This window comes from Chiloscyllium plagiosum, chromosome 13 (genome assembly GCF_004010195.1).
Source record: "Chiloscyllium plagiosum isolate BGI_BamShark_2017 chromosome 13, ASM401019v2, whole genome shotgun sequence".
NCBI classification, from domain to species: domain Eukaryota; kingdom Metazoa; phylum Chordata; class Chondrichthyes; order Orectolobiformes; family Hemiscylliidae; genus Chiloscyllium; species Chiloscyllium plagiosum.
The window spans coordinates 13,363,069-13,375,673 of record NC_057722.1 but is presented as its reverse complement, the minus strand read 5'-3'; the positions used below and the strand labels follow the sequence as shown (position 1 = coordinate 13,375,673).

Sequence of the window (12,605 nt, the reverse complement as noted above, 5' to 3'; positions counted from 1 at the left end):
TCATTGTTGAAAATCTTACAGACAAAAAACATATGACAACATTGCTATTAAACAAAGTTTAAAGGTTGGATAGACATTAAGAAGGGAGAATACAAATTGTCTTAATGTAATATTACATACTTTAAAGCTATCATCATTTACTTACTGCAGAATCATGAAATTGTTGAGGACAATAAAAATAATAGCAATGAGATGCCACAGATTTAAAACAGCATTAAAAGAAAACCAATAATCCTATTAAGAAGAAAGTTTGTTTAAGAAAACACGCCATGAAAATTTAATTAAGAAATGGGCTGAGCTGGACAGAATGTAGGACTGGACATTTTGGAGCAAGCCAAGATCAGTTTTGAAATTGAACAAGTAAATACATTATAGTATTCAATAAGTCCTAAAGCAGATGATGTCATCATTTGCCAAAATCTAAAAGCAATCACAGTTCTGACAGCATCTGATAATTATTTAACTTGGGAACAAACAAAATTCTTCAAAGACCAAGATTTAACAGAAGAGTTCAGCATCCAGAGAAATCTGGATAATTTCATTAAGACTGTCTCTAGATTAGTGAAAACCTGTGAACGTTGTGATTTGAAAGCAGAATTTATAAGAGGCAAACTCTTTGGCATTATTGATAATATTTTTGACAGGTTCATTACGGTTCCCAGAAGATTTGTTTTGGAAAACGCTATTCAGAATTTGTTGGCAACTGAAAGCTGGAAGACACACCACACAGACAAATCCTGAAAGAAGGATGATATTGCCTTAGAATGCAGAAAAAACCCTTGGCATTTTATTAGGTGACACAATGGACAAGCCAACAATAAGACGAGGTCAATTAGTCATGAGTTAGTAAATGCTGTGCAATAAAAAAATGCCTCAAAGACACAAACAGTGCCCAGCTATGACAATAGAATGCTATATTTGTAAAACAATAGGTCGCTTCTAGATGTTGTGCAGAAGTTTGAGAACAGCATAAGTAGTGTCAATATGGTAAAGAATCACAACTAGAAAATATACCAAAAGCATCCACAGGGGAAATTATTGATTCATCTGAACTGACTCTGATAGAATCTATTCACATCATAGATATCTCATTATTTTTAAGCTTAAATATCACTGCCCTATCAGATTAAATACCATGGCTGAAGACACTGAAGTAACAGCCCACAAAGGTGAGACACAAAGCTTTGTTCAAAGCTTGAAACCCATTCTTTCTAGCCTGGAAATAGTGCTCAGTTGCACACTTAGGGATGCAACCATGTGTTGACGTCTGGTGGCTGATGTTGCAGCTTACATTATAGTACAAGCAGTAAACAGCCAGTGTCTGAGTTCCACAGTGGTACCTCAGGCATCTGTTCTCACACCCTAGTAAGCTCTTGCAACAGTTCAGCAATCTGTCTTCCAGCAAATTAACTACTAGCATTGCTGAGCAGCCCAGTGGAGCATGAACCTGTTGTTCTCTCTTGGTCTGACAGCATTAATCTTCCCAACAGGGCCACCCCATCAGTACTCTTCCCATTGCCTAGCAGTCAGTAAACCCAGACTTCTGTTCCCAGAGCTCCAACTGGACCTTCAAAACCCAGTGTAGAATAGAATCCCTGCAGTGTGAAAGCAGCCATTTGGCCCATCAAGTCCACATTTCCCCTCTGAAGACCATCCCACCCAGACCCACACCCCTTCCCCTTTTCCTGTAGCACTGCATGCTAAGCTACCTAACCTGCACATCCCTGGACACTGTGGGCAAGTTACCATGGCCAATTCACCTAACATTTTCATCTTTGGAGTGTGGGAGGAAACCAGGGAACCTGGAAGAAACCCACACAGACATGGGGAGAAGGTTCAAACCCACACACACAGTTGCCAAAGGATGAAATTGAACCCAGGTCCCGGATTCTGTGAGCCACCGTGCCACCCAGTGTAGATTGAGATCATCGGCAATATCCACTGCTGAAAGTTAAAGGTATCGATCAACCATGATGCTGCTATTGGGACGGCTTTGTGTATGAGCACAAAGAAAGGTCTTTGCAGATAGAGCATAAACACTGAGGAAATGAGGAAGGCTGTTTAGTTGACTTTTGAGTGCAAATCAGAATGATTTAGTTTGATTATAAGTTGGTTTGAAATCTTGATTTTTGTGGTGACTTTTATTTTTTTCCATTGTGTCCAAGTGGATTCTGTCAGATGGAATGGGGTACTGGAGTTGCAGTTACTGGCATCACATTTGTCCTGTTCATCAATGATCAGACTGACCAGGATTAGATTAGATTAGATTATTTACAGTGTGGAAACAGGCCCTTCGGCCCAACAAGTCCACACTGACCCGCCAAAGCGCAACCCACCTACATTTACCCCTTTACCTAACACTACAGGCAATTTAGCATGGCCAATTCAGCTAACTTGCACATCTTTGGACTGTGGGAGGAAACCGGAGGACCCAGAGGAAACCCACACAGACACGGGGAGAATGTGCAAATTCCACACAGTCAGTCGCCTGAGGCGGGAATTGAACCCAGGTCTCTGGCGCTGTGAGGCAGCAGTGCCGCCCACAGTGTTTAGATTGCCCTCTCTTATTCCCACTTTTCCATGTTCGTGTTTCTGTTCTTCTTGCTCCTCTCCATGCCCCTTGGCTTCTCACAATAAAGCTGGTGGTAGTGACCATTTCTTCATCATGGTGAGGTGATGCAACAAGCAGCAGACTACCATGAATCAGCATATGAAGTGTATTGAGTATGGCAGAGCAATCCAGACAGTGGATATGCTGTTATAGCATCCCATTAGCCTGCTCAAAAAGCATTTCAGGCAATAGGGTTGATTCTTACTATACGCTTGTTAGTTACCTTTCTGTGGGTTACACACTGGAATTTTTATCCACGTGGTCAGGAAATAACCTTTGCCACTCATCTTGACTTATTGTGATGATTCCAATGCTGGTGTTGTAGATTACTATAGAACGATGGCATGCTAGTCACTAAAAGGATACTCGGCCCTGACCTCCTTGGTTTTGTAGTTGCATACTCTCCAGACATTAGAGAATGGAATTCCTTTTGATTATGCCATAGGGTAAAGTTGACATGCAATGTCAATCAAGTGATGTATGTTGGCACCTTTTAACAAATTAATTTCTGTAATTCTAGTGAAGCAACATCTCACTTTGCCCACTGTCCCACAGCAAGAGAAAATGAAACGTAATTAGTTCTTAATGAATTGAGAGTATTAGCGATCTCCCTCAAACAGCAGTGGACAAAAAAAACTGGTGAGATGTATATACAGACTTGGTTTGAAAAGTTCCTGACACATAAACATTCTTGGCTACTCTCATCTTCAAAGCCACTAGCAATACAGGAATCAACCTGGAGGTTGCAACAGGTGGCAAATTTTGCTTTATGTTCTGGTCATGTCCACTGGAAGCATCTGGGATGCTATTTGGTTTATAGTCTGAAATCCACCTTATTAATATTAGTCTAAGTTACAAGGTCAAATGGGAGAGGACGTTCATTCAGTGTTTTCAGCGGAAGTTTGATCATTTTTGATTAACATTGTAGGATTAACAAACAGAATTTAACAGCTAGCTACATTACATCAAAGATATTTGAGAATCCTTGGTCAGACCTTAGGCTACACTTTAGAATAAATGCATTTTATTGCTCATGAAGCATTCTGATAACAACTTAGAGATATTTTAAATTGTAAATATCTAATTCCAGGAACAGTGCTTTATATCCTGTTGGGGAGACCTTATCTCATAACATCATTGACAGTTTCCAGTACTGTCTTACATAACATTTCCCACAAAAGCTTACTTCAATTATTGATTCTTTTTCACAACTATGTTTCAAATATTGAAAGAAAGTTTATTAACACTCAAGCTTCTGACTATGCAATCCAGGTCAGCTTGGTTAGGTTGAAAGTCTGTTGCTTGTGGATGTAACATTCAGGTTCAGTTTGTTTGTCCACCTGAACCTTGGCAGATCTTTGTAATGCCATTTCAAATGTCCTTTGCAAAAGAATGTGTTCTGGTTTTTCAATACCACAACATTCATCTCCTTTGGAGGATCTTTAGTTTCCTCAAGTCATATCACAGAAGATAGTTGTGTCTCTAAAAGAAGTAATACTCCCTTTTTTATGTTGCAATAAGATTCTGTTGCAATGATCCTTCCAGCCTCACAGATTTTTTTGGATAACCTCTTTATTTTATCAGATTCAGTCATTGACAGTAAAACTGACTATGTTATTTTGTTACTGCATCTTCTAAATATCTAAATTGGCAGTGTCATATTTTATTACTCACTCTTAATTGTTGTGGCATGCGGGATGTCCAATGATCATATTTTAATGATTTGTCTGATGTTGAAAGACAGTTTAATTCTTCCTTCATACCTGTAAAATTATTAGTATCTTCTGATCTCTCAATTGTGAAGAGTTACTCTGCTAGGTTGATTTTGAGTGGTGCATATTTTGTCTTAGCTTTCGAGAGCATACTTCTGAGAATGATGACATTTTCTTCTTGATGAGTAAATTTACATTTATCAGTGGAATTTGACTTCTCAGCTGGTTGAGATTCTTCAACATACTGAGAATTTTAAGAGTGAAGCTTGTGTTTCTGTTCAGAGGTGAGAGGTGTTGGTTTCTGATAATATACAGCTGTCCCAAATAGTATTTGTCCCTGTATTTTAGGAATACTCGCAGCATTCATTTGATTTTAAGTGTTGTTCTGCCTACATCATACAGTTCTTTTTCAGACTGTTGTAGTTGCATTTCCTTCAATGAAGGAATTTTCTCAAATAATACAGAAATGTTCTCATTATGATGGTTAGTGTTACGACGCTGTCGCTTTAAGATGTTATTTTGTCCTGAGTTTTTTTTTGAAGAGCGGTTTTAAGGCAGAGATGCTGAGTTGGCTAGTGAAGACCCATAATGTAAACAGCTTGTGAGGCCTTGGCGTTTTTCTTTAAGTTGGAATAATAGAAGCAGGCTGGGTAGATGTGGCCAGCTCTCACAGACTAGGATTTCGAGTTTTCTTTTAGTTTTTAAGTTTAGTTTTAAGCAGTTGCTATGGGAGTCTCAACAGGGAGTCTCCAGCTACTGGAGTTTTGAAGAAGTAGAAATTATCTTTTCCCTCTCTCAATTACAGCCAGAAGCTGGGGTTTCTCTCTGGTGCTGGGTTATCTGTGAAACAAATCTATTTTTCTGAATTTGCTTTTTGCCAAAGGGAATGTTTATGGAACAGTAATTAGTTGTAGTTATTTTATCTATTATTCAGTTAGGTTTTCCAATACAGTTAAGTTATTCTAAGTTCTTTCTTTTGTTGTATTTTAAGCATAGAGTTTAAATAAATTGTGTTTTGCTTAACATCGAATAGTTTGGCCAACCGAATTGCAAATGGAACTCAGCACACTACATTTGCCTTTAACATAAGAAAAAGTTAAGATCGAGGCTACCTTGTTAAAATATTTTGAGAGGGGTCTCGACTGGTTCATAACATCAGTTAGTTCAGTTGCTTAGAATCTGGTGCTAATAATGCCAAAGCTGGGCATTTGATCTTTGTTTATCCTGAAGAAGGGCTAATGCCCGAAACGTCGATTCTCCTGTTCCCTAGATGCTGCCTGACCTGCTGCGCTTCTCCAGCAACACATTTCCATTTGATCTTTGTCCACTCTCTTTCTGGGGTTAGCTATGATGTTCTTGTCTCTGTTACAGAAGAATGCAGGTTCATTGCTCAGACTAGAACTCAAACACAAAAGTTGTGGCTGATATTCCAATATAGTAGTGATGATGTATTGCATTTTTGGAGGTGCTATCTTTTAGATGCTTATAGTCTCAAGTGTAAAAAGTTCTATGACATAATTTCAAAAAGATCAGAATGTCATTCGAAGTCATGGCCCAAGTATTTGGTTCTCAATCATTATCATAAGAAGAGATTACCCGGTCATTTTAACAATGCTATTTTTGAGGACTTGCTGTGTGCAAAATGGCTGCAATGCTTCCTATACCTCAATGATGACTAAAGTTCAAAACTATTTCACTTGTGTGCTGTGCTTTGGAATATTTTACGGTAGTAAAAATTGGCATACAAGTGCAAGTCAATTTCCTTTTTATTAGATTATATTTCCAAGAAGAGAAACATATTAAATACTTTTCATACCATGACTATTGCAGTCGTGAAGGTCTTAATCATGTCCTCTTTATCTTTCAGAAATCCAGTTGAAAAAGTTCATTACATCAAAAATCTCTTTGTTGCTATAACGTTGCACTGATCATCGTGACAGACTGTATCTTGCACATTGTTTTCTCTTTAGTCAATGAGAGTGAACATGGCGTATTCTTGTGCTTCACAAACTTGTAGGGTTGATCTTTGTGATTTGCCAAGATTGAGAAGGAGTTGGGTGAGCATCTCACCAATTGATCTCCATGTTTGAAATCAGACCTAAATGCTGGGCACCCAATACCAGTGATTTTCACCCTGCCTATAGGAAGCCCAGTGACATTGGGAAGTTGAAAATTCTGCTGGTGCAGAAACTGAAGTAGATTTGCAGAAATCCAATAAAGGGGAGGAAAAGAAGAAATGGCATACTGAAATGGATGGCAGATAGAAACAGCAGCAAAGATATAAGGAACCCAGACATTGAAAGTTACCAGTGAATTTTATGATTAATCAGAAATCATTGCTATTCTGACTTAAAGCATTATCTGTCAGCATGATCCCATTAAAAGCAGTAAATGGCTACTTCTCAATCAGCGTCATATATGGTTTGATGGGTAATGTGAGGAAGCAATAGTACCAGCATTAATTGATGTGAAAATGGTAATTGGTTCCTAAAGGCATTTTAGGATTCTCATTTTACTGTATTACAGCACCAAAAACCAGCAGCCAACCTAACCACCAGTCCACAGGTTTTAGATTACAATGGAAAGTGCTGTTTTTCTAAAATTTGATTTGTTCAAAAGTCACAAGTGGGCCCATGATAATTGGACTCCAATTATATCCTGCTACTGCCCCAGCAAAACAGGAGGTGATCATCCACTCCAATGCGTTGAAACCCAATTTCTGGGAAATGAGCACACATTAGGTGAACACTGCATCGACATTATTTGTATGAGACATTATTGTAGTATCACCTAGATATATATTCAGTCAAAGATAGTCTCCAAAGAAGCAAGTTCTCCACATTTTCTGACAAACATTTCAATCAGCATCATGAAATACAAAGAGGCTATCCATCTATTGTCATGTTTGGTATATGTGCCATTTTGCTCTTTGCATGTTGGCTACTGAATTTGCCTAAATAACAAAGCCATTACACTTCAAATATCATTCATTCCACGTTTTGGAGCAGCCTGATTGTATGATAAGATACTACATTAATGCAACAGACCACATTTTTTAAATTGTATTTGCTCCTTAAATATTTTATGTTACCTGATCTTCCTGTGTATCAATAATCTCTGTTCTTAGTTTCAGGATGTCTCTATATGACACTATTGTTTCATATACAGGTTCTCCTTCCCAATTCTGATATTCTGCTATTGTATTATAGATGTGTTCTTCATGCCAATCTGAATCTTCAGCAACTGGGTCATATACATGTTCTTCAGGTTTCAGCTTCAAAAACAAAAGCAAGACAAGTATTTAAGTCTCTGAAATTACTTCAATTTATCTCGCACAGTTGCTTTCATAGTGAGATCTTGGTCCACCCCCAAGTGCTGTTTGCACATTTGAGCAGGAGCTACAAAGTAAAGATCAATATGGAACTCTGGTTGTTATAACATGCTTCTAAAGCAGCTACATAATTGCTCAGAATGGACTTCCTTCAATCTGTACATGCCACTGGATGAGACAAAGCCTGACCTACCTAAATTGAAAATTAATGTTTAAAACCTTATAGACACACATAATGATCCACAGTGAAGTGTTTATTTTCCAAAATAACTTTCAGTGAAGTTAATGTTACCTTGTGAAATATATTTTTTGTAAATGCAGTTATAGGATATAGCATGATATAGAACAAAAGACTATTCATCACTCTGAATTTGTATTAGTTCTTTAGTGTATCTCTTCAATTTATTGCTCTACTCTGCTCTTCCCCCATTGCCCTATATATTCCTATTATTTAATATAAAATGTAGAGGACCCAGCATAAACATCACAGGTTTACACTTGTTATATCCTGTTAAATAGATAAAGATCTATTGATGCATACTCTGTTTTCTGCCAGTCCCCAGCCAATCTTCTACTGGCTACCTCCTACACGATGAGCTTTATTTTCTAAATTAACCTTTGATTTGGCATTTTATCAAATGCCTTCTGGAAATCCATGTACAGTAAATTTAAAGAATTACATTTATCCACAATGCAATGTTACTCTTTCAAAGAACTCCCAAGAAATTAGTTAAATAAGATTACCTTTAGTCTAAACTATAATGATGCTTCCAGATTGCTTTGTATCTTTCAAAGTGCATTATAATAATCTTTTTCATGATTAATTGTAACACCTTCCCCATGACAGATGTCAAACTGACAGGCTTATAATTTCTTGTTTTCTGTACCCTCTCCCTTTTTGAACAGGCTGTGGGTTATATTTTTGACTTTCCAGTCTGATGGAAACATTCCTGAATTTAGGAAATTTTGGAAAATTAGCACCAATGCATCCATTACATGACCTCATTAACAACCTCCTTTAATAACCAAGGGTGAAGTCCACCATGACCTGGCAAAGTTGTCATTCCAAAGCTCTATCAGTGCCTTCATCAGTTCCTTCCCCAGTGATGATAACTTTGCTAAGTTCCTCTCTCCCTTCTACCTACAGTTTTATAGCCATTACTGGAATGTTTTCTTGTGCCTTCTATAGTGAAGACAGAACCAAAATGTTTCCTTGCTTCATTTGCCATTTCCTTATTATCTATTATTAACATCCCATTCTCACTCTCTAAAGGACCAACACTCACTTTACTTACTGAATTTCTTTTTAGCTGTCTGCAGAAATTCTTGCTTTCTGTTTATATATTGCCACCTAGCATCCTCTCTTTCTCTAAATCTTTCTTTTGATTCACATTTTAGTCATTCTATACTGTTTTTTTAGATTAGATTAGATTAGATTACATTACATTACATTACATTACAGTGTGGAAACAGGCCCTTCGGCCCAACAAGTCCACACCGACCCGCCGCAGCGTAACCCACCCATACTGTTCTTTATGTTCTGATTGTCTGACCTGTTGCTCATCTTTACTCAGTTACATTCCTTTTCATTAATTTTGATCTTCTCCCTAGTTACTTTTGATAACCACAAATAGTGGGGTCTTCCCTTTCATATTTTCCTTTATAACAGGAGTATACTTATTCTGAGTATTTTGAAATATGCTCTTAAATACTTGTTACTGTGTGTCTCTATTCATCTGTCCCACAGGCTATTATGTCAGTTCACTTTAGTGAGCTCAAGCTCCATGCCCATATAGCTGCCCTTATTTAGATTTGAAAAACTAACCTTGGACACAATATCATTTATTTTTCCAACTACATGTAAAATCCAATTATACTGGTGGTTGGTGCTATTTTGGAGCACATTTACTCTAATGTAATCAATTAATCATGTGACATTGCAGGATACCAAGTCTAATATAACTTACTCTCAATACACTTCCAGAATGTGCTGCTGGAAGAAATATCTTGAAAACATTCAATAAGCACATTATCTAGGCTGCTACTGCCAATCTAGTTTTTCCAATATGTAAGATAATATCACCCTTGATTATTGCCATTCCTTTAACACAAGTTCTTCCTGTATACATTGTAATTGCTGTTAGGAGGCCTGATGACAACACCCACTAGTAACTCATTTCCCATTCTATTACTTATCTCATGCAGACCAATTCTGCACCCTGATCTCTTAAAGTCAAGAGTGCAGTGCTGGAAAAGCATAGCAGGTCAGGCAGCATCCGAACAGCAGGAGAATCAACATTTCAGGCATTAGCCCTTCATCAGGAATCCTGATCTCTTAAACTAAGGTCAACTTTAAATATGGTACAAATATCAACTTTGATTTACACTGCTACCCCTCCACCTTTACCTAGCTTCTTATTGTTCTTGAATGCCATATAACCTTTCATTCTCAGGAATCCCCAATCTTTATCATCCTGCAAACATATCTCCATAATGTCTATCATAGCACATTTATTGATTTTAACATGCACTACTTTTATTCATGGCTACACATATTCAGATACAAATACTTTAGTTTAATCTTTTTATTACCTTTGTTACATCTCGTTTTTTTTTCTTTCTTCCTTTTTCTACCATTCTCTCATTTCCTGTATTGCTATTTTCCTATTAACTTTGTTTCTACGTTTGATCCCATTCCCCAACTCTTTAGGTTAAAACTCTCTCTACTTCCCGAGTTACATGGTTCACAAGAATATTAGTCCCAAAACAGTCTAGGTGTAGATCATCTCACCGGTACAACCCTATTTTCCCCAGTACTGTTACCAGTGGGAGAAAGTGAGGACTTCAGATACTGGAGACCAGAGTTGAGAGTGTGGTGCGGGAAAAGTGCATTAGGTCAGGCAGCATCCGAGAAGCAGGAGAATCAACGTTTCGGGCATAAGCTCTTCATCAGGAAGACATCAATTATCCTGCTCCTCAGATGCTGCCTGACCTGCCATACTTTTCCAGTACCACACTCTCGACTGTCACCAGAGGCCCATAAATTGAAGCCTACATACTGGAATCCACTTCTCTTACACAAGTCTTTGAGTCACATATTCATTTCCTAATTTTGTGTGACCTATCCCAATTTGCACACAGCTCTAGTAATAATTCAGAGGTTATAATCTTTGAATTTATGAATTTTAATTTTAGAGAGTAATTTCTCATACTCTCTTTACAGAATCTCTGTTCTAGTTCTCACTATGTTGTTGCTCCCTCCATGGACCATGAGCACTGGATCATCTCCTACCTGCTGTAATTTCCTTTCCATCTCTGAGCAAATATTCTGAAATTTGACACCAGACAATAGTGCAACCATCTGAATTCTCCCTCTTTGCTGCAGAGAATGGTGTTAATCCTCTGTAACGATTACACTATTCCTTGCTGAATCCATGATCAGTTTGGTCACAGATTCCACTCTCTTTCAAAAAAAGCTGAGAGAATTTCAAACGTATTGAATGATTGCAGGAGCTGACACTCCTGCATTCTGGGTCTCCTTACCACATCACACTCTCTGTCGCTGATCACTGTCTGAATCAGAGACCATATTGTAAGTCATGTGATTGCCACCTGGTACAAAGAATGCAGGTAATGTCATTCCCTGACACATTGCAGTGTTCTTGCACTTCTGTAACCTGATGTACAACACTTGCGATCATTGGCCTGAAAACAACAATCAGGAATGATTTTAATGTGAAACCATTCCTTTCCCTTTATAGTTTAACAATGCAAATAGTATGTTATGAAGATTACTCACTACTTACCGATCACAAATAGATAGATCAATGAAAGCCTACTTTCTGCAATATGAAAGTTCAGTGAAACAGGAGGTAAGGGTTTCGTACACTAGTCCAAGTACATAATACATACAGAGGACAAGGTGGTTAGGAGATAAGTTCAAAGTACAGAGTGCATTTTGCATTTAGAGTCATTGAGTCATAGAGATGTTCAACATGGAAACAGACCCTTCAGTCCATCTCGTCCATGCCGACCAGATATCCCACCCCAATCTAGTCCCACCTGCCAGCACCCAGCCCATATCCTTTCAACCCCTTCCTGTTCATATACCCATCCAGATGCATTTTAAATGCTGTAATTGTACCAGCCTCCACCATTTCCTCTGGCAGATCATTCCATACACGCACCACCCTCTGCGTGAAAACGTTGCCCCTTTGAAATAACCTTATTAATAAAGTGCTCAATTTTTACTACCCTCTAAGTTTTTCCACATTGTCAGTAATTCTCTCTCCCCTCATCATTATGTCATTTTTATTTTCATGGAGTTGGTTAACATAATGTAGAATATCATATGTTGATGACTCGAATGACTACATGACTTCATGTGTGACATTAATACTGTCTCCTACAGCATACAGCATCTTTTTTCTGTTTATCTTTTTTTATTCATCTGAGCTGATGGTTTGTAATAAGATATTTCGATTCTATTAGTGCTTTGCCTGAAGGCATCTACATGGTTCAGAGTCTGTACCCTTTTCTGCTTCATCACTTCTTTTTGTCTTTCTACATGGAAGTGACTGTGGGTTTGGATGGTGCTGTATGACAAATTTTGGTGAATTTCTGCAGTGCATCTTGTACATAGTCACACTGCTTCAACTGAGCTTCGGTGGAGAAGGGAATGGATTCTTGTGGATGTGATGCCAATCAAGTGGACTACTTTGTCCTGGATGGTGTCAAGCTTCTTGAGTGTTGTTGGAGCTGCAAGTGGGGAGTATTCCATCACACTCCTGAATTATGCCTTGAAGTGTTTTGCTTTCTTTTTAGGTGGTAAATTTAGAATTGTCTTCTATTTTCAAGGAAAGGACAAAGAGGCAGGACCAAAATCTACCTGAGCATGTTCTCTATCAAATCCATATAAAAGTAAAGAGCAATTTTTGTACAGTTTTTTTTT

General features: G+C 38.0%; 1 protein-coding gene across 1 annotated transcript in view; it reads right to left on the bottom strand.

Moving 5' to 3' along the window:
- The window catches only part of LOC122556295 (rho guanine nucleotide exchange factor 4-like), an 84,402-nt gene that overhangs the window by 52,609 nt on the left and 19,188 nt on the right, over window positions 1-12,605 (bottom strand). Inside the window, exon 4 of the mRNA XM_043702924.1 lies at window positions 7,415-7,597. Coding sequence (XP_043558859.1) covers window positions 7,415-7,597 — 183 coding nt within the window. The remainder of the gene's footprint in view (window positions 1-7,414; window positions 7,598-12,605) is intronic.